This window comes from Pleurodeles waltl, chromosome 10 (assembly GCF_031143425.1).
Source record: "Pleurodeles waltl isolate 20211129_DDA chromosome 10, aPleWal1.hap1.20221129, whole genome shotgun sequence".
Taxonomy (NCBI): domain Eukaryota; kingdom Metazoa; phylum Chordata; class Amphibia; order Caudata; family Salamandridae; genus Pleurodeles; species Pleurodeles waltl.
Window position 1 is genome coordinate 502064716 of NC_090449.1, and position 23266 is coordinate 502087981.

At 46.9% G+C, this 23266-nt stretch overlaps 1 protein-coding gene across 3 annotated transcripts in view; it reads left to right on the forward strand.

Annotated features, from left to right (window-relative positions):
- Positions 1–23266, forward strand: part of SCAP (SREBF chaperone) — a 657412-nt gene that overhangs the window by 440849 nt on the left and 193297 nt on the right. For all 3 annotated transcript variants that reach the window (XM_069210888.1, XM_069210889.1, XM_069210887.1), the window contains 2 exons: positions 11249–11467; positions 21536–21966. In XM_069210888.1, the coding sequence (XP_069066989.1) occupies positions 11249–11467; positions 21536–21966 (650 nt within the window). The remainder of the gene's footprint in view (positions 1–11248; positions 11468–21535; positions 21967–23266) is intronic.

A 23266-nucleotide genomic window follows, 5' to 3' on the forward strand; every position in this document is an offset into this window, starting at 1 on the left:
AACCCTCCTAGTCCGCCCCCTCCTCCCGTCCAGTTGGTGGCAGGATGCGCCATCACCTGCTCCACTGGGAAAATATCACCACGGACAGGTGGGTTTTGCAGATCGTTCGAAAGGGCTACTCCCTGTCTTTTGAATCTGCTCCACCAACCATGCCACCATCCTTCAATCACCTTTCAGAGGATCATTTGGCACTTCTCCACCAGGAAGTCGCAGCTCTCTTGGCCAAGGGAGCTATAGAAAGGGTCCCTGTGCCAGAAGTAGGTTGTTGTTGTTCCCGCTACTTTCTGATACCAAAAAATGACAAGGGCTTACGTCCCATCCTAAACCTTCAGGACCTAAAATACTTCCTCAAGAAGGAGAAATTAAAAATGCACACCCTGGCTCAGGTTCTGTCTGCCTTGGACCCAGGAGACTTGATGGTAGCGTTGGACTTGCAGGGCGCTTATTTCCACATCCCCATCCTGCCTGCCCACAGACGTTGCCTACATTTCGTGGTAGGTCGCTAGCACTTTGTTTACCGTGCTTCCCTTCGGCCTCAACAGCGCCCCTCGGGTTTTCACGAAAGTGATGGCGGTGGTTGCAGCCCATCTGCGCAGGTTACGAGTTTGTCTTCCCCTACCTCGACGTCAGGATGTTGAAGGCGGACTCACCCCAGACCTTCAGACTACGGCGAACCTCCAACACACGCTGGGGTTCACTATAAACATGCCAAAGTCACACCTGACCTCCTCTCAATCGGGCAATTTCATCGGAGCGGTTCTGGACACAGTGCAGTTTCGGGCTAATCCTCCCGAAAAGCGAATTCAAGATATTCAGGCTATGATTCTGATCTTTCGGCCTCGGTCTTGGGTTTCGGTCAGTCTGACTCTGAGGCTGATGGGCCTCATGGCCTCCTGCATCCTGCTAGTGACACATGCCAGATGGCATATGCGGGCTCTGCAGTGGGACCTGAAGTTCCAGTGGGCGCAGCATCAGGGGAATCTCTCCAACCTGGTCCAGGTCTTGGAGGGGACTGCAAAAGACCTGCAGTGGTGGCTTTTGAATCCGCATTGGGTTCACAGCAGATCCCTTTCCCTTCCCCAACCAGATCTATCTATAGTGACAGATGCTTCACTTCTGGGTTGGGGCAGCCACATGGGAGAGGCGGAGACCAGAGGACTCTGGTCTCCGGCGGAGTCTGGGCTGCATATCAATCTGCAGGAGCTCCTGGCAGTCAGGCTTGCACTGAAAGCATTAAGGTGGTCATGTGGTACTCCAACAAACAGGGCGGAGTAGGGTCCTGAACCGTTTGTCAGGAGGCACTATGCCTCTGGACATGACTGGAACATCAGGGCATTACTCTGATGGTTCAACATCTGGCAGGCTCCCTCAACGCCAGAGCGGACGAACTCCGCCGTTGATGCACAGCCGATCACGAATGGCGTCTCCATCCAGAGGTGGCACAAGGTCTCTTTCCGCAGTGGGGAGAGCCTTTGTTAGATCTGTTCACCTCTGCAGAGAACTCTCAATGTCAGCTGTTTTGCACGTTGGAGTTTCCAAGGTGGCACTCGCTCAGAGATGTTTTTCGTCTCGAGTGGAACTCCAGCCTCCTTTCCGCCTATACTTCTTCTGCCCAGAGTTCCTAAGAAAATCGACCGCGCCCAAGGCATCTTGGTGGCTCTGGACTGGACACAGAGAGTATGGTATCCAGAGCTATTGAGCATGTCCATCGATCCTCCACTCGGACTGCCTCTTCGGGCGGATCTTCTGTCGCAGCAACAGGGGACGGTTCTTCACCCAAACTTGTCCAGCCTCCGCCTTCATGCGTGGAGATTGAGCAGCGACAGTTGACGGCTTTTGTCCTTCCACCCGAGGTCTACAATGTTATCTTGGCTGCCAGGCGTCCATCAACCAAAACTGTATACACCTGTCGTTGGAATAAATTTGTGGCATGGTGTACCAACAAATCTGTTGATCCCCTTTCCGCCCCTCTACCTGAGGTTCTTCTGTTCATTCTTTCCTTGGCCCAGCAGGGCTCTGCTTTGGGCACCCTTAAAGGGTATTTATCTGCCATTTCAGCCTTTCCTAGGCTATCAGACCATCCCTCACTATTTAAATCTCCTATTGTGAGTAGATTCCTAAGAGGACTCACCCATTTATTTCCTCCCACCATTTATCATGCCTCAGTGGGACCTTAATCTTGTACTTAATTCCTTGATGTGTACCCCCTTTGAGCCAATGCATAATTGTCCCTTGCGGCTCCTCACCTTCAAAACTGTCTTTCTGATCGCTATCACCTCTGCTCGCAGGGTGTGTGAGCTTCAGGCCCTTCAAAACCTCCATACTTGTCTGTGCACCCTGACAAAGTTGTGTTGCGCACTAGGGCTTCCTTCCTACCTAAGGTGGTTACACCCTTTCATGTAGGCCAATCCATAACTCTGCCTACTTTCTACGCACCCCCACAACCTTCCCATGAGGAAGAGAGACTCCACCGTCTGGACCCAAAAAGAGCGTTGGCGTTCTAACTCAATTGTACTAAAGATTTCCGAGTGGACGATCAACTCTTCGTTGGGTATGTGGGTGCGAAAAAAGGGAAGGCAGTGCAGAAGCGTACCATCTCTCGATGCGTGCTTCTTTGCATCAAAATGTGCTACACTTTGGCCAAAAAGCAACCTCCTGAAGGCTTGTGTGCTCATTCCACCAGAGCAAATGCTGCTTCCACTGCGTTAGCACGCTGAGTTCCTGTCCTGGATATCTGCCAGGCAGCTACGTGTGCGTCCCTGCACACGTTTGATAAGCACTACTGCAGGACAGTCAAGTCCATTGGGACGGCTATTTTGGTCATTCGGTCCTGCAGGACTTCCTAGTATGATCTTGGTTCGCAGCCCAACCCCGAGTATGGCATTGCTTGGGTATCTATTCTAAGGTAAGGAATCTGCAATTAGAAGTCTCTATCAGATGTACAAGTTACTTACCTTTGGTAACGAAATATCTGCTAGAGACATATTCTAGTAGCAGATTTGATACCGCCCACCCATCCTCCCCGCTTACAAACTGATTGCTAGGAACAGGCATTCCCCCTTTCAGGTCCTTAGCTCTGGCGCACCAATCTCCGTGTTTTTAGTGGCTTTGCGCTTTGGCATGGAAAGTCGTTAAAAGAAACTGACGTCACTGCGCGAGGGCGGCGTCTATATACTACTCCCGACGTCATCACGGCGACCATGACGCCCGCGGAGTCGATCGACGCCACCTGCCGACGCGCAAGGGTATTGGTCAAAGAAAAATCTCCGGTTCCAGTCTGACACCTGGGGGGGAATTCTAAGGTAAGGAATCTGCAACTAGAATATGTCTCTACCAGATATTTTGTTACCGAAGGTAAGTAACTTGTACATCAGTGCCACTCTGTGAAGTTTTCAGTGTCATAATCAAGATATGTATGCAGACATTCACATCATGTCCCTTTCTCACTCACATGTGACAAGAGCATAATGTACATTTGGGGGGAAATTGTTTACATAATTGCTGCCACAAACCTACCTCTCTTATCTGTTAATTGGAAACATACCTATGCCAGGTGTCCTACATGATCTGTATAAATAGATCTCACACAGACAAGGTTATCAGGGTGATTCCTTCCAGATGCCATCTACGCTGCACGTCATCTTGCTGCAGAACTCAGCCTTTGTGTCACTACAGAATCTGACCCAGAGACCTCATTCCAAGGTAACAGGGGTGGGTGGGTGCTTCTCATGCACATGGTACTGGCAGATTAAGTTTATCATACCTAGCTCTTGTGAGGTCAGTGATTAGGTTCTCTATATTAGGGATTTTACATTTCATGCGTATTGCAAGATGGTGGGGGTTTTTGTATTCATGACTCCCATCTTCACGGTTTCATTGTTTATTATCCTAATCATTGCAGCTAATGCATTTTAACGTAGATTGCCGTCTTTTAAATAAATATATTGAAAACTTCCCTGCATTTACTTTATTGCCTGTGTGTGACTGAGACTTGTTGCTAACATGAGAAAAGGGTAACTTCCGTTCCACCACGACTCCCCTGAGATGTCGCACTCTAGAGTCCATGTGTAAAGGCTGGCAGAAATCACCTTTTACTGTTTTTTTTTGGTGAGGTACTGCTTGTGAGCCAGGAGGGTTGTGCCAACAGTTGTGACTTGTTGTAGGGTTGGCTTAATTGCCTACAAACAAAAGTGCAGTCATCCCTAAACCAGCAGTCTCGCCTAGGAGCAGGTGTCCAACTGTGACATGGCTTGCAGTCCTACAGGCATTAGCCACAGTTCAAGGTGAAACAGAAATATTTGCTGTGCTCCATTTTGGGCTCCCCTCCGCACCTCGGGTATTCACAAAAATGATGGCGATGGTCAGTTCCCATCTTTGGAGGTTGGGAGTTTCCATATTTCTGTGCCTCAACAACTGGCTGCTGAAGATGGGTTTGTCATAGTCAGTCATACACTACATTCGGGTGACCATAAACAAGCTGAAGTACCACCTGCTTCCCTCATGGAGACTCAAGTTTATTAAGGTAGTTCTGGACACGTGGCGTTCAGTGCCATTCCTCTCCTGCAGTGAGTGTGGGCTGTGATCCTGATATTTTAGACTGTATAATTGATCACAGTGAGTATGGCATTGCAGCTTTCTGACCTGCTTCTTGACCTTTTCTCCTTGTTCATCAAGCTTGTCCATTTTGCCAGATGGCATATGTGGGTCTGCAGTGAAACCTGAAGTCCCAGGTCGCTCTCCCTTTCTCAACCAGAGCTACTGGGTTGGAGGGGTGTTACCTGGGGAATGTGGAGATCATTGGCCCCTGGGCCAGCTACACATCAAAATACTGGTGCTATAGGCCATTGGTTTGCACCTCAAAGATTTCCTGCTGTCCATTTGGAGAAACGCTAGTGCAGGTTCTCACGAACGGCCCTACCGCCATGTGGCACAGCAACAGGCAGGGTAGAGTGGGGGCCCCTGGGGCCTATGCCATAAGGCTGTGCACCTGTGTGGTGGCAGGGGCAGCAGAATGTCTTTCTGGTTGAAGCCTACTTGATCAGTGGAGAGAACTCTGACTAGATCGCTTTGCCACCATTTCTTCTGCCCAGAATTATGAGGGAGATCAAGTATAACCAGTCCCAAGTAATCTTGATTGCCCCAGATTGTACCAGGAGAGTGTGGTACCCAGACCTCCTGACCAGGCATCTGCCCTCCAATCAGGCTATCACTTTAAGAATACCTCCTATTATAGCAACAGCGCAAGGTCCTCCATCCAAACCTCTAACATACATTTTCAAACATGGTGATTGAGTGAGGGCAATTGACTACATTTAGTTTGCCTTCTTAAGTTGTGGATTTTATCCTTGCTGCCAGTTGCCCTATATGTTGAGAGCTGGGTCAAGTTTGTGACCTGATGTGGTGCCCAAGACATAGACACCTTATAAGCAAAGCTTTCAGACTGTCTTTTGTCTGTAGCCCGGTGAGGCTTTGCAGTGGGCTCTGTAGAAGGTTATTTGTCTGCCCTTTTGGCCTTTCTACATTTGCAGGACCAACTTTCTTTCTTAAGATCACCAGTTGTGATGAGGTTTATTATTCGTTGGACACAGACCTTCCCTCCTAAATTATTTGTGATGCCCAGTGGGACCTAAATTTGGTTTTGACTTTCCTCGTGTGTACCCTCTTTGAGCCTATAGATAGTTGCTTGCTGTGTCTGTTTTTGTGTTACTTTTTATTAAGGATTTCCATATAGTGGACAGATACATTCAGGTGTCTACGTTGGAGCGTCTGATAATCATTGCATAAAATGCAATACACTTTTCAATCCGGGCACTCCCTGAGTTTATGTACCACTTGTATTCTTAGGTATGTTCTGTTGGTCATTATCATGTCCTGGACTAATTCATTCATCATGTGGTCAGAGTATAGGATGTTCATGTATCATGTCTGTGTAAAACTATAACAGTGTTTCACAGTAGCGAAAGAGATAGAGCAAAAACAATTCAACAACTTTCAAATTGGGTAAAACCGTTAATGTCTATAGTGTAGAGTCAGACCATTGGTGGCTTGTGAAGGTGTATGCAATCTCTTAAGTGTCCCATTGACTGAGCAGTGAGGTGAAGAAGTGGGGCTAACGTTGAGCCCTCAGGGGGTTCAGGAGAGAGTATAACTACAGGTCCCACTTTGGGGTGTGTGTGTGTTGGGAGGTAGGGGGTGCTGGGTTACATCTACATGTATATTCAGCGTGTTGCCAGCCACCAGAGGGATGCCTCGACGTTTCTCCCTGTCCATGCCAATAGACATTGATCCATCTGCCAGAGGGATGCCTCAACATTCCTCCCTGGCCATGCCAATAAACTTTGATCAATGTATGCCTAATTTCAGTGTGGTCTCTTGTCTGTCTTTGCCGCTAAGTAATCTAGGTACATGTTCCACTGGTACGCATTGCTACATTGGGAGTGGGCACCATATGGTCATCTTGGCAGTCACCCATTTAAAGAGGTCGCTCAGCCAAAGGGACAATTGGGGTGCCACAGTGGACTTCCAGGCCATTGCCATGTGTCACCTTAATAAAATAAATGCTGGGTCTGCGAACTTAGTGGCGTGTTTGTTTTTACGTGTGTGGGTCAGTCAGTCCCAGGAGGCAGTTTAATGGAACTTTCTTTATGGGGTTATCCCATAAGATCCATCAGTATCTTCATTGCTTCCGTCAAATGTCGCTTAATTTCTGAGCAGGCCCACACTATATGGTAGAGCTGCCTCTGGGTAGGTGCATAATGAGCATTTTGGGGCCAGCCCTGGAAAGATGTGGCAGAGTGGCATAGGGTTGAGGCATATTTCAGCTGTGAAATCCGTGAGACTCCCTGGATCTGTTCAGACGTACTGGACTATTGCCTGTCCTTAAGGTCCTGTCCAATTGAGAGAGCCCATTTGTCCCTCAAGGTGCAAAGGTTCGGGCTACGGGGCTCCAACAACCCCTTATTCAGTAGTGTTTGCATGTTTGCCCTACCATGCTCTAACACCAGTTGTAACATTGGGTATATGGTGGGTTCTGTACAGTTGGGGCCCCATAGAGACCCTATTGCCGCTGTCGGTGTATTATGGGTCAAGAACTTGACCTCATGCATGCCCTAACGTTCTCGGAGGCCCTGGAAGGATAGTAAATTTTATGTTTGTAGTAGTCTCCAACCTCGAGGATTTCCTCCTCTGTCCAGGATCTGTGTTGGGACGGTCTGCTACTGCGGGAGCACCCACAGCGGTAGAGGGGGTGCGTAGATTGTGGGGGGCCGCGCCTCAGGACCACATAACTGTGTCAACAAAGTTTGGCTACTTTGGCAAGATGTCCTGTGTTTGGGGCATCTCTTCGGGGGTCCACAGGGCAGTCTAGTATGTTACAGCCATCCATAGTTCAGATGATAAATGAACGCTTGAGATTGGATGCTCTCAACAGCCATCGTGTAGGCCTGTGCAGCTGCTGCCTAGCTGCATAATACAGCTTGTAAGGAGGAGCCCCCAGTCCTCTCCCCAGTGTGGCATACAACTTGTGAAGAGCAGGTCTTTTCCCACCTTTGCCCTATATCAGATTGGAGAGGATTGTATTCATTTCCCAAAAGAAGTGTAGGGAGAGGGAGATTTGAAGTGCCGAGAAGTGGTAAAGTCACCATTTTTGCAATTGCAGCTCCATCCGTTGTGGGAGAGCAGCAAGGAGGTCCACAATGTCAGGAAGCGATGGGCGCCAGTCATCACCATCCCCAGGTTACCCTCTTTTAGGTCAGAATGGTACACCTCTACCCCCTAAATAGCAGAAGGTGTTGTATTGAAATATGATCCCTAAGTGGCATAGCCCCTACCGCTTTAACGCAGGGAGTTGGCGCCAGAGGAAAAGGCATGATTTAGACCAGTTTAGCTTTAAATCAGAGACCTTACCAAACTCATCCAACACCTCCATCACTTGGGGTAAGTGTCTGTGCATATTCCACAGATACATTAGAGCGTCATCCACATAAAGGGAGATAGTCTCCCAGAACTTACCACTTGGTATTCCCCATTGTGGGCCATGTTGTTGGAACAATCCTGCCAGCAGTTCTACTGCCAGGGCGAATATGGTCAGGGACAGTGAGCATCCCTGTCTAGTGCCTCTGCTCAACAGAAGTCAGGGAAATTTCTCTGCCTGTACGCTCACCCTGGCAACTGCTCCGTTTATAGTAGATCAATCAGTTTCAATATCTCTGGAACCATGCCCATTTACAGTTGCACTACCCTAATGTATGGCCAGCCCAGGGTATGAAGGCTTTTTCAATGTCTAGGGTGAGTGCCACATACGGAGGTGATACTGGAGGGTGTTGTTCCATAAGGTGAAACAGGCAGCTTAGGTTGAGGAATGTATTTCTCCCTGTGATTAAACCATTTTGGTTGTGATGTTGACTGTGACGTCATACGGCAGTGGCCGATTCGCTATTGTTTCTCCAAGAATCTTACAGTCCGTTTTAAGGAGGGAAACACTGTCAGTATGTGTGTACCTCCACAGGGTTCCTACTTGATTTAAAAAGGACCCCAATCAGTGCTTCTCTCGTGGACCGTTGGTAAGACACCTTTGTCTATGGCGAGCTGACACAGCTGAAGTAGCCTTGGAACGAGGGTTACTTTGTAGGTTGAACAGAAGTCCACAAGTAGCCAATCAGTGCCAGTGGTTTCATTCTGTACATTCAGGTCTGTCGCTATATGGACCTCAGCAAACATTAACAGCCCTTCAAGGGAGTGACGCTGGAGGCGTTCTAAGCAAAGGATTGGTAAGATGTCAAAGTAATTCTGCAAGGACGGCTCCTCATGCCTTTCCACTTCCCGGTATAAGAGCTATAGTGATCAAAAAATGGCGAGTTAATGTCTGCCTGTCTCCTGTCTGAGCCCTAATTGCTTTCATTTGGGGGTCTGTCTACTTCTGAGTGCAACAGCTACGCCAGTATACGCCCTGCTTTGTCTCCATCTACATGTTGTTTGGCCTTGTATTCTGTGTAATCTAGCTTTGTGTGTCTGTCTACTAGTGTTCTGTAGTCCACTCAGAGGTTTGAGAGCTTGTCCGCCTGTCCTGTGGCTTCTCCTGCACGTGTATCTGCCCCATTTCTAGCGTCTCCGTTATTTCTAATAGCCTGCCATAGTCAGTTTTACTCCATACTAAATCTTGATACTGAGACCCTGTATTACCACCTTGTCAGACCTGTTCATACTGGTGTCATAAACGCAGTTGAGGTCACCACTCCATGTGCTCAATTCATTGAGATCGTGTATCCGCGCAGTGGTTAGGGTGTTTAGGAATTGGAATTGACCATTATTGGGTGCGTAGAGCACTACAAGTTTGAAAGGTGCGTTGTGTAACTTCCTGTCCACCACTATATGACATCCCTCGGGGTCTACCTTATTGCGTGTGACCGCAAGTGGTACCGTAGGTGCCACCCATGACAGTGCTTGCTGCGTCAGTTGACTCAGAAAACTGTCTTTTCTCATTGTGATTATGTCAGATCATTACATAAGCAAAATGACTGTACTTTCAGTGCAATTGCCCTATACAACCTTCTTCCCAGACAAATTGGTGTGGCAGACTTTAGCGGTCTTCTTACCCAAAATATTGACTCTTCCTCTTTAGGCTGTTGATCACTCTGCCAGCATTCTTTGCTCCCCCAGATCCCTTGAAAGAGGAGAAGAAATTCTATTGATTGGACCTCAAAAAACAGCTTTTAAGTTTTTACATTGAACATACCACGGCAATCAAGTAGACATTCAGCATTTCATCGGGTTTTAAGGAACAAAGAAAGGGCAGACTGTACAGAAGAAGACTATTTAAGTGCATAAAATTCTGCACCAAGATCTGCTGTGTAGTGGTGAAGAAGCCGCTGTGGGAGGGTCTGAATGCCTTTACACAGAATCAGGGCCTCTATGACTGCTTAGGCACGAGGAGTGCCTCTCCATGATATCTGCCTGACTGTGATGAGTCTCTGTAAATGTTTACAAATACCTTTTACTAACCTGTTTATATTAAATTTTCTAAGCAGTCGTGAACCCTCTAAATAGGCTTTGCAGACCCCTAGGGGTCCCTGGAACACAGGTTGGGAACCACTGATGTATGTTAAGTAATTTAAATTATTCTGCTGTAGCTATGTTGGGGATGTGAATTTCAGGGAGCCAGGTTTAAAGAAAATCCATAGAGTCATGGAGGTTAGTCTAGAGAAGGAGAGGCAAAATAGCCCTTAGGTTTTGGCAGAATTTAGCATCAGTGACGGCTAGCTGCACGACGCATGTTTGAAGGGGAGGTGTGAAATTTGAAACAAATAAGGCAATCTTGGCAGAATAATAATGTTGTGAAAATGCAAAGGAGGAAATCATTTCAATAAGATAGATGGTGTATAAAGAGAAAAGAGGCCCATTGACTGATCTCTGTGGGAAACCAATTGGGAGATAATTGGGTACAGTTGTCTTTGTGTTCCAAGTGACTTTGAAAGATTCAGTTGGAGACAGGTAATCGGAGTGTGTAATAGGACAGTGTTGCCAAGTGAGTGAGGTGTGGATAGAAGTATGGGGCGGTCAGTCATATTGACGGCAGCACTAAGGTCTAGAAGTATGAGGTTTGAAGAGATACTGTTGTGGTGAATAGAATTAGATATGTCAGAGCTGTTTCAGTGGAATAGAGGCTGTAAAATCCTGATGGTAGAGGGTCAAGGAGTTTGTCTGAGGGTAGGTATAGTGAAAGGCGATTGGAGATAAGTTTTTCTAGAATTGTATAGAAGGGAAATGGTGATAGCGAGTGATAGTTGGAGAGGAGGGTTCAGCTCGCTTTTTTGTCAGCAGGGCAACTACTGATTTGGAGTATGTGGCATATATACCTGAAAAATATCAGAGTTTCACAATCAAAGGGGTGATAGGGTCTAACACTGCACATCACGGATTTACATTTTTAACTGTGGGAATAGATTTAGCTGGTGAATTTGTGAACTGTGAAAGAGAACCTTGGTGGGTTCGGGGTGTGGAGGCTTTGAAGGTACTTGGAGGTGAGACTAGCGTTTTTAGGTCCTCTTGTAGCAAAATTTGGTTAGTGGTGTTTCTGGTTATCAAGTCCCTCAGCTATAATTCTGAAGGGTGGCTCACTATTTTATTCCATCACAGTACTTACTGGTATGAGTAGGTCATTGCCTGTGCCTTTTTCCATATAATCATGTTAATATTGGTAACTTACGACCTCACCATAGTAGAAACAAACCTGTTCTGATTCGATCATCAGCTTGCTGACCTGAACAAACGACTTCCGGCTGAAGCCTGCATACCTCTCTCCAAGTCAACCAGAAGCCCCCAACGTTATGAGCGTCAGCCAGCTGTGAGGCCAGCATTAGCACACACCATCACGCTGCAGCCATCCTCCTTCCGAAACCTTCGCCTGCCCAAGAGGCTGCGGGTCATCTACTTTTTTGCCCGCACTCGTCTTGCACAGAGGATTATCATGGTGAGTCACTTGACGCAAGGATAAAGATTGTGGTCATGTATGTTGTGTGTAATGAGTACTTGTACAAAATGGTAAGGTGGTGCTGATTGTTTTAATCTGCTTTAAAGACTGTTAATTTTACCTTAAATAACAGCCTGTTCTTTGAGGAAGGGTGATTTGTGGTCTCACAGTCAACTGAGTTTCTGCCAAAGGGAACTCAAATGTAGACTTTTATTACAACAGTCACTGGCTACAAATGTTCAAGCCTGGAAGTACTTTTAAGTGTCCATTCTTTATATAATGATTCACAGTGGTGACTAGTGTAGGAAACTCCCCCTTCTGGTATTGTTACCTCCCTCCCACACTTTTTAGCTGGTATTGATGGTAACTTGACTGAGTGTGTGTGTTGGGACCCTGCTAATCAGGCCCCAGCACCAGCTTTCTTTCCCTAAACTGTACCATTGTTTCCGCAATTGGCACACCCCTGGCACACAGCTAAGACCCATGTAAAAGATACCAGTGGTACCAAGGGCTCTGTGGCCAGGGAGGGTCCCTAAGAGCTGCATCATTTATTGTGCCACCCTAAGAGACCCCTCACCGAGCACATGCACACTGCCATTGCAGATTGTGTCTGGTTCGGAGAAAAAGGCAAAGTCGACATGGCACCCCTTCCAGTGTGCCATGCCCACAAACCACTGCCTATGGCATAGGTAAGTCACACCTCTAGCAGGCCTTACAGCCCTAAGGCAGGGTGCACTATACACAGGTGAGGGCATAGCTGCATGAGCAGTATGCCCCTACAGTGTCTAATTCCATTCTTAAACATTGCAAGTGCAGTGTGGCCATATTAAGTGCATGGGTTAGGAGTTTGTCATTACAACCTCCACAGCTCCATGATGGTTTCACTGAAGGCTGGGAAGTTTGGTATCAAACGTCTCAGCACAATAAACCCACACTGGTGCCATTGTTGGATTTATTCTGCAATGCACACAGAGGGCATCTTGGAGATGCCCCCTGTATTTTATCCAACCTTTTAGTGTAAGGCCGACTAGTCTGTGCCAGCCTCCCATTAAACAGAGAAGTGTCTGACCCCAGTGGGTGAGAGCTTTTGTGCTCTCTGGGGTCAGGAACAAAGCCTGCTCTGGGTGGAGGTGCTTCACACCACCCCTCTACAGGAACTGTAACACTTGGTGGTGGGCCACAAAGGATCAGGCCTCCTGTTACAGTGCCCCAGGGCACCCCAGCTGGTGGAGATGCCCGACCAGCCCCAGACCAAGCCCCACTTTTGGCAGCAAGTCATGCAGGAAAATTAGAAAAAACAAGGAGAAGTGACCACTTCAGCTGGGTCTACCTCTAAGGTGTCCAGAGCTGAAGTGACCCCCTCCTTGCAGAATCCTCTATCTTGTTTTGGAGGACAGGAACAAATAGGGTTAGGATTATGCCCCCCCCCCCCCCAAAGGGAGTGGCACAGGAAGGATGTAGCCACCCTCAGGGACAGTAGTCATTGGCGACTGCCCTCTGACCCCTGTAACACCCCTAAATCTCGTATTTAGGGGCTCCCCTGAACCTTACTCACCAGATTCCTGGTGACCTCAAAGGAATGAAGGACTGCTAAGCTGACCCCAGCAGTGAAGTCTCCAGATGACAACTGACTTGACCCCAGCCCTACAGGCCTGCCTGCAGCTTCAAAGATGCTTGCTCCGAGAAGGCGACACATCCTGCAGGACCAGCAACCTCCACTAGACCCCCGAGGACTACGTGCCTGGTAGAGGACCAAGAAGACCCGAGGACAGCAGCCCTGCCCAGAAGAAATCACCACAAGGTCTCCGGAACCACCCCGGATCCACAAGCCCTGTCCACTCTGAACCCGACGGGCACGGGTATTTAGCTGCCAGCAGATCTTTTCCGAGTGCCCTCAATCTCCATAGGATCCCATTCTAAACCTGACATCACCTTTGACCTCTGCACCCTGCTGGCCTCGTGTTGCTGATGGTGCATGTTTATGGTAAACTTGAACTTTGACCACTGGACATCTTAACCCCCGGAGACTGGAACTATAAGTTGAGTACTTACCTTCAAAATTTACTAATACTTTTCCTCCCTTAGGACTGTATTGGTTCCTATGAAAACTGTCAAATTTTTAAATAGAAAATTGCTACTTACGTGTAAACGGCTAAAACCAAACAAAGTACACTTGATATATATGCTTGATACCTACTTAAAACTGTACTTACCTGCAACAAAGTTCTTCTGATTCTAGTAATAGAGTAACAAAATATATTTTGCCTATATAAACATAATTCACCTGGAGTTAGTCATTGAGTGTGTGCCAATTTCTTTACTGTGTGTGCACAACAAATGCTTTGCACTACCCTCTGATAAGCCTAACTGCTCAACCACACTACCACAAAATAGAGCATTAATATTATCTACTTTAGCCTCTGTTAAGTTTCTGGAGAACCCCTGGACTCTGTGCACACTGTACATCATTTTCATATAGTATATACAGAGCCAGCTCTTACATTGGTGAATCAGAGGTGGGTTCTACAACTTTGCATTTGCTAGACTTCTCAGCTAATATCCGATCATTCGACTAATTTCCAAAATTGCCTTTAGATTCAATTGATTTTAGAATTTACATTTTTTCAAAATCTTTAGAAGTCCTGCTAGGGCCTTGGTTAAGTCCCATTTCGCATTTCTTTTTAGATTTGAAAGCTACCATAGTTAGGGGTAAGTTGTTAGAAGTAGGTTTGAGTTCCTAAAAGTAACAAAATGAGCAGCTCAGAGGACATAGTTGTGGAGCTCAACCTCCCCCCTTACCTTTGTCTTGGGAAGAGAGAGTTAAGGTCCCGTTGTAGACTGAAACAAATCAAAACTGGTACCAACCCTACAAAGACTAGGAGCTCTTGGCAGAATAGACCAAGGGACACCCTACTGAGGAGGAATATCTCCCTTCAGATGAGGAAGAATTTAGGTATCAGGAGGATTAACTCTTCCCCCCCCTTTACCTAACTAGGAGGCTAGGGTCCAAATGCCCCTGACTCCAAGGGTAGTACTCACAGGATCTGGGTCTCCCACAGGAGACTCCAGTTTTTCTGAGAACATTGAGGGCAGCCTCAATGAAGATGACCTCCTGTTAGCAAGGAAGGTCAAAAGGTTAGCTTTGGAGAGACAGCTCCTGGCTATAGAAAGGGAGAGATCAGAAATGGGCTTATCACCCATTAATAGTGGCAGCAACTTAATAACTAGGAACAGAGAGCACTTTGACACCCCTAAAATCCCCAAAGGGATTGTCCCCAAGTATGATGGAGGTGATGACATCACCAAGTGGTTCACAGCCTTTGAGAGGGCTTGTGGAACCAGAAGATTGGAAAAGTCTCATTGAGGAGCGCTCCCTTGCGAACTATTCACTGGTAAGTGTAGTGATAGACTCCTCACACGCACTGGTGCAGATGCTGAATCCTGTGACCACATGAAAGCTATCCTGATTGAGGGCTTTGGATTCACCACTTAGGAGTCTAGAATTAGGCTCAGGGCGGCTCACAAAACCTCGAGCCAGTCCTGGGTTAATTTTCTAGACTACTCAGTAAAAACTCTAGATAGTTGGATTACTGGCAGTGGAGTGCATGACTATGATGGACTTTATAATTTGTTTGTGAAAGGACATCTTTTAAGTAACTGCTTCAATGATAAGTTGCATCAATATCTGGTAGATCTAGGTCCAACATATCTCCAAGAATTGGGAAAGAAGGCAGACCGCTAGGTCAAGACAGTGGTGACCAAGACTTCCATTGGGGGTGACCAAAAGAAAGGGGTTACAGAGCCTCCCCAGGGGAAGGGTTGTGAGACTCCTAAGGACAAACGTAGAGAGTCTTCTAAAGGCCCCCAAAAACCTGACCATGAGGGTGGGCCAGAGCCCCTTCACAATCTTCACATGGGTATAAGGTTAAAAACTTTGATCCCCAAAAGGCCTGGTGTCACAACTGTAGGCAGAATGGATACTAAACTGGAGTTTTGTCCTATCCCAAAAAGAATCCCCCTAGTACTGCACCAGTTAGCACTGGTATAGCCAATCTCTAGGTGGGATCAACAGTGTGCCCAGATAAAATCAGGGTTTACACTGAAACTACTTTAGTTTCTGAGGGTGGGTAGATGTTGCCACTCTTGCTGTCTGGCCCCCTAATATGGTCAAATAAAGGCAGCATCCCTTGATTAATTGGGACTAAGATAGAAGCCCTGAGGGATACATGTGCCAGTGTCACCATGGTGACAGAAAATCTGGTTTTCCCAGGACAGTATTTGGCTGGACAAACTTTTCTAGTCACCAGTGCTGACAATGTGACTAAGGTTGATCACATGTCTATGGTGACTTTAGAATGGGGAGGGGTTACTGGCCTGAAACAGGTAGTGGTCTCCTCTAAAATCCCAACTGAATGTTTGCTAGGGAATGACCCTGGAGTCCTCAGTTTGGGCTGAGGTAAAACTCAAAACCCTTACAGTCATGCTGGGAATCCCTATGATGGTGTGCAAGTGTGAAAACTAGAGCACAAAGAAGCCAAGCACAGGGTGAAAAAGAAGTATTAGAGCCTAGAATAATGTCCCAACCTTCCAAGAGGAAGGGCAAGAAGATTGGGGGACTTGCTTCTGGACAGCAAAAAGCACAAGACTCCTCTTCTCGGGAAAAAGTCTTAACATCCTCTGAGGGAACTGAGCTCATGGAGCTTGAGCCTTACCAGATAGAGTTCTTGGGCCAGGGGGACCCTCTAGGAACCATCTGTGCCAGGGACAGAGAACCTGTCCCACTCCTGAAGGCCTGACGCAGCAAGGAACTGCACAGGAAAAGTGAGATGTCACTGGCTCCCACAAGGTCTGTTGCGAGGAGGGGACTCCTCTACACTAAAATCAGAGACCCCCAACCTGGTGCAACCAGAAGAGTGGTAGTGCCTCAGCAGTTTGGGAATTCATCCTCACTTTAGCCCATGCCATTCCCCTAGCTGGGCATCTGGGCTGCACTAAAACTTGGAATAGGCTTGCTAGCCATTTCCCCTAGCCCAACCTGCCTCAAAAGGTGAAGGGGTTTTGCATTTCCTGTGTCACTTGACAGGTCAGGGATGAGGTAAGTGGCCACCCAAAGGCCCTCTTAATTCCACTACCAGTGGTTGGTATCTCCTTTGAAGGGGTTGGTGTGGACATAGTGGGTCCACGGGAACCACCCACAGCCTCAGGAAACCAATATATACTGGTAGTAGTGGATCATACTACCGGGTATCCCATAGCAATTCCTCTTAGGTCTACTACAGCTCCTACAGTAGCCAAATGCCTTATTAGTATCTTTACCAGGGAAGTGTTTCCTAAGGAGATGGTTTCTGACAGAGGTGCCAACTTCATGTCAGCTTACCTAAAACATGTGAAATGAGTGTGGGGTGATTTACAGGTTCACCGCACCATACCATCCACAAACCAATGGACTTGTTGAAAGGTTCAAAAAGACATTGAAAGGCACGATCATGGGGCTCCCTGTAAAACTCAAAAGAAGATGGGATGTCCTCCTCCCATGCTTGCTTTTTGCCTACAGAGAGGTGCCTCAGAAGGGAGTAGGGTTTTCCCACTTTTATCTTCTGTTTCGCCACCCTGTTAGGGAACCACTTGCACTTATAAAGGAGGGTTGGCAGAGACCTCTCTCGAGCCTAAACAAGATGTGATGGACTATGTTCTTGGTCTCCGCTCAAGGATGACAGAGTACATGGAAAAAGCATCTAAAATCCTTGAGGCCAGCCAACAGTTAGAGAAGCTGTGGTATGACCAAAAGGCTGCACTGATAAAGTTTAAACCAGGGTAGAAGGAATAGGTTCTGGAGCCTGTGGCTCCCAGTGCACTTTAGGACAAGTGGAGTGGCCCTTACCCTATCCTGGAAAAGAAAAGTGAGGTCAGCTACTCGCTAGAGCTGGGCACTACTACGTCATCCAGAAGGGTGATCCATGTGAACCGCCTCAAGCTGTTCTGTTACAGGGCTGATGTAACCATGCTGATGGTTACTGATGAGGATCAGGAAGCATAGAGTGAGCCTCTCCTTGACCTCCTCTCACACAACCCTAAATATGGGTGAGTTGATGGAGTTGTCTACTCAGACGTGCTCATTGTCCATCAGCAGGCTGACTGCAGGCAAGTCTTGCAGAAGTATGCAGAGCTTTTCTCCTTAACCCCTGGACAGACACGGATGTGTACTCATGATGTGGACAAAGGACACATGCAACAGCTTGACTGTCAAATCCATGATCTATTGGCAGTCTGATCAAGTTATGGAGCACATCAAAGTTTAAGTCAACAAGATGCTGGATTTAGAGGTTATTGATCCCTTTGACAGTCCCTGGGCTAACCCAGTGGTCATAGTCCCCAAACCTGATCCCCAAGGTGGAAAGATATAAAGAAAGGAGGTTTTGTGTGGACCAGAGGTCTCAACTCTGTCACCAAGACAGATGCTTACCCTATTCCAAGGGCAAATGAGCTGACAGACAAGTTAGGTGCAGCAAAGTTCCTTGTTACCCTTGACTTGACTGCAGGGTACTGGTAAATTTGCATGGCACCAGGAGCACAAGAAAAGACTGCATTCTCTCCATCTGATGGGCATTATCAGTTCACTATTGTGCCCTTTGGTTTAAAGAACGCCCTGCCACCTTCCAAAGGTTGGTGAATCAAGTCCTTGCTGGCTTGAAGTTCTTCAGTGCAGCATATCTAGATGATATTACTGTCTTTAGCTCCTCCTGGGAGGATCACCTGGTCCACTTGGGGAAGGTTTGCAGGCCTTGCAATCAGCAGGCCTCACTATTAAGGCATCCAAATGCCAGATAGGGGAGGGCACTGTTGTGTACTTGGGCCACCTTGTGGAGGCCACGTGCAACCCTTACAGTCCAAGATCCAGACAATTCTGGACTGGGAAGCTCCGAAAACCCAGACTCAAGCCAGAGCATTTCTCGGCTTGACTGGTTATTAGAGGAGGTTTGTGAAGGGGTATGGGTCCATTGTAACCTCTCTCACAGAACAGACCTCTAAGAAAAGGCCCATGAAAGTAAACTGGACTGTTAGTTGTCAAAAGGTCTTTGACACCCTGAAGGAGGCGAATGTGCTCAGCAACAGTTCTCAAAGCTCCAGACTACTCTCAGCAGTTCATTATGCAAACAAATGCTTCTGAATAAGGGATAGGAGCAGTCCTGTCCCAAGCCAATGATGATGGCCATGACCAGCTTGTTGCTTTCATTAGCAGGATGTTACACCACAGGGAACAGCGTTGGAGTGCCTTTAAGAGTTAGGCTTTTTCTGTGGTTTAGTCCCTGAAAAAGTTAAGAGGATACTTGTTTGGTACTCCCTTTATTGTTCAAACTGACCACTGACCTCTCAGATGGCTAATGCAAATGAAAGGTGAGAGCCCTAAACTTTTGAGGAGGTTCATCTTCCTACAGGTAATAGACTTTACAGTGGAATATAGACCTGGCACTGCCCATGCCAGTGCAGATAGACTTTCCAGGTTTTTCCACTTAGACAATGAAGACTCTCTTGGGAAAGGTTAGTCTCATTCTCTTTCATTTGGAAAGGGGTTGTGTAGGAAAGTACCCCTTTTGGCATAGTTATCCCTCCACCCCCCTCTTTTTTGCCATGCTAACTTGACTCATTGTGTCCTGGGACCTGCTAACCAGGCCTCAGAACCAGTGTTCTTTCCCTAAACTGTACCATTTTTTTCACAGTTGGCACACCTCTGGCACACAGATAAAACCCTTGTAAAAGATACCAGTGGTACCAAGGGTTCTGTGGCCAGGGAGGGTCCCTAAGAGCTTCAGCATGTATCGTGCCACCCTAAGGGACCCCTCACCAAGCACGTGCATACTGCCATTGCAGATTGTGTGTGCTGGTGGAGAGAAAAAGGCAAAGTTGAGATGGCACCTCTTCCAGGGTGCCATGCCCACAAGCCACTGCCTACGGCATAGGTAAGTCACCCCTCTAGCAGGCCTTACAGCCCTAAGGCAGGGTGCACTATACCACAGGTGAGGGCATAGCTCTTGAGAAATATGCCCTACAGTGTCTAAGCCCATTCTTAGCTATTGCAATTGCCGTGTGGCCATATAAAGTACATGGACTGGGAGTTTGTCATTACGAGCTCCACAGCTCCATGATGGCTTCATTGAAGGCTGGGAAGATTGGTATCAAACTTCTCTGCACAATAAATCCACTAATGCCAGAGTTGGATTTATTGTACGATGCACACAGAGGGCATCTTTTGGATGCCCCCTGTCTTTTACCCAACCTTTTAGTATACGCTGACCGGTCTGTGCCAGCCTGCCACTAAACAGACTAGTTCCTGACCCAATGGAGTGAGAGCCTTTGTGCTCTGGAGTCAGGAACAAAGCCTGCTCTGAGTGGAGGTGCTTCACACCTCCCTGCTGCAGGAACTGTAATGACTGGTGGTGAGCCTCAAGGGCTCAGGCCTACTATTACAGTGCCTCAGGGCACTCCAGCCAGTGGAGTTGCCCAACCTTGGGCCAAGCCCCACTTTTCATGGCAAGACCAGTGTGAAAATTAGAAAAAAGGAGGGGTGACCACTTCAGCTGGGACAACTCCTAATGTGTCCCGAAGTGAAGTGACCCCCTCCTTGCAGAACCCTCCATCTTGTTTTGGAGGACAGGGACCAATATTGTTGGGAATGTGCCACCTTCCCTGAAGGGTGTGGGCACAGGAAGGGTGTGGCCATCCTTGGGAACAGTAGCCATTGGCTACTGCCCTCTGACCCTTGTAACACCCCCAAATCTAGAATTTAGGGGCTCCCCTGAACCTTCCTCTCCAGATTCCTGGCGACCTCAGAAGAAAGAATGACTGCTAAGCCGACCCCAGCAATGAAGACTCCACACGACAACTGACTTGGCCCCAGCCCTACTGGCCTGTCTACAGCTTCAAAGACCCCTGCTCCAAGAAGGGGACGCATTCTGCAGGACCAGCGACCTCTAGAAAAACCCAGAGGACTGCCTGCTCAGCAGAGGACCAAGAACTCCTGAGGACAGCTGCCCTATCCAGAAGAAATCACTAAAAGGACTCCAGAACCACCAGCTTCCTACAACTAGCATTTTACTTCCATATTTGAAAATAAGGGAAACGAGAAAATTAATTATAAACTTGCTGACAATGACAAAGATTTGTTTAATGGGAGAAGTTTGGGTTGGTGTCTTGGGTTCCCCAAGCACAATTAAGGATCTCACTTACTGTGCAGTTAGACTTATTTCACCTTTAGGTGGCCCTGAAGTCTTGTCTTGTCATTGGCTGTTGGACTTCTCAAATGCCTTTTATGTAGAACCACTGCTTTGATATGTAAGATAAAGAAAGTGTTTTCTCAGTACTCGAGATCCTGAGAGCATTTCTCTCTGTCTCTCCCTGATGCACACTGGCTCATTGATATTGCATGTCCTATTTAGGTTGCTAACTGTGGTTTTCCTCACTTGCATGGTTGTGTGCATCAGTATTTGCTGACCCTTTCCCTTGTGAGTGGCTGTTAGCCATAAGCATTTTCAAGACAGCATTTGTTTGCTACACCCTGAAATCATGTATTATTTCTAGTCACACAAGCCTCTTTTAGTCCAGTGTAAAGGGTCTGAAGCTGCCTAGCTGGAGAGTAGGTAAGCGTGGAATCCTTAATCAGTGCGTTGTCAAAAGTCAGCTGCTTTTTCCCTGGAAGTTCAAACAAACCTTATTCATAGCTATAATTCTAGACCAGTCCCCCAGCGGTGATCAGAAGTGTCTAGGACATTCTTTATTGTAGCAGCACAAGATTGAGGGTCTCTTCTGTGGAAATTCAGATGTGGCTGCAGCGATCTAGGCTCCAGAAGCAAGACACTAGAATGATTTCCTTGCTAGAGGCCAGAGTAGTCTCAGCTTCTTTGAATGCGTTCTTTTGGCTTCCCTCTAACTATGCTGATTAGTTTGTAATAGTTGTACTCTTTTTTTTTTTTTTATCTAAATGTAAAATGGGATCATTTTACTTTAACAGAAAATAAGTTGTCCTATAAGATATGCTTGGTTTTGTGACTGGAATTTTTGTTTATCCTTTAGGTTGGGACTGTCATCTGGATTGGCATTCTTGTGTATACAGATCCAGCAGGGCTCCGCACCTACCTGGCAGCACAGGTTTCTGAACAGAGCCCTTTGGGTGAGAATGGGCTGCCACCTCTTCCTGTGCCCGTCCTTCCCTCGGGTGATGTCCAGAGTGTGCTTTCTGTCTTCCCGACAGGCACTGCATCACCACTCGAAAACCAGTCACAGCAGGAGGGTCTAGACTCCCTCAGGGACCGGCTGGAGATGGGCCCCAGAGTATGGGGAGAGATCCCAGGGCCTCAGACAAGCCAGAGGGAAGATGTCATCCCAGAGCACAGTGGCCATACTGAGGTGACCTGGGGAGCAGAAGATGAAGAGGTCTGGAGAAAGTTGTCCTTCCGTCATTGGCCCTCACTTTTTAGCTATTATAATATAACACTCGCCAAAAAGTAAGTTGCACAGTACAGGAAGTAAATAGAGAACACAGGTAAAGTTGTGTGTCACTGTTTAATGTGCCTTCCTGTAGCATAGATATGCATAATTATAGTAATGAAATGTGTGTTTTATAATATACTGAATATTGCACTTCTGCCCTTTATAAGCACTGTAAATATTAAATCTTATCATTACCCGATTTTAGTCCTCAGTTTACCGACCTACAGAAAGATCGAAGGTTCATTTTGCTTTGTCGAGATTTGAACTTACATCTGGAACACTGCATTTTTTTAACAGTAAACTTTCAGCTCACTGACCCATCCTGTTAGCCTAGTGTGTGAGGGGTGTCCACTCAGACTGACCTTGCTACGTGATGTCCGTGGTTATGCCTCTCATATAATGAATCCCAGGCTTAAGGATTTAACTTGATGGGGGTATACCTTGCTACATGCACGATGTATTAGGCTTTCACATCAAAATGAGTTTAACACTCACAACCGTCAGTTAAGAATTTGAATTTTCCTATGTACATGAATACATACTTGGTCACTACAAAGAATATACATATATTGTGGACCTAAAATGCCATTATTGGGATCTTTTCATAGAAGTCACAAGACCAAAGTTCAAGTGCTTTGTTAATGTCAACAGCTCCCCATACGTTTGTGTCCCCAATGTATGAGCTAGCTCTTCTTTGGGGACAAGGAAATACATTTGGAGATATACAAAGCTAGAAAACGTGCCGTTTCTCATAACCAATATCATTGAGTCAGTGTTCCCAGTGCGTAATTGGAGACAGTGGTTGCAGGTGGGACTCAGCTGCTCTCTTCTTTTTTGAAGACTGGAACTTATTTTTAATAATGAGGCTTTGACCCGGAGCAAGAGAGTGAAAAGAAGTAAAGCGACACAGGAGGAGGAAGAGAAAGATGGAAAAACAGTGACAAACTGAGAAAGCGGGTATGGAAAAGAACCTGTAAGAATCTGATAAAAGGGCAAGGAGAATGTATTTTTGGAAGGACGAGTCCTGAGGCGAAATCACAACTTTACAGCCTTGATATTCGGCAACCCTGACATTCATCAGCAGTGCAGGGGGACTTCTGGAAAAAACTGTGCCCCACTACTTATTCTTTAACAAATTATGAATGGACTGTTAATTTGCAAGATGTACTTCTAGTGGGGACAAATAAATATCCTTTTTCATGCAGAAATAAGAACTCTTTTTGCTTACTTCGAACTTTTTGATTTAAAAACAGTTCTAGATTTTTTAACCCCTTAAATGGTGATGCCTCCCACCCCTTCACTCTGCGATGTCTG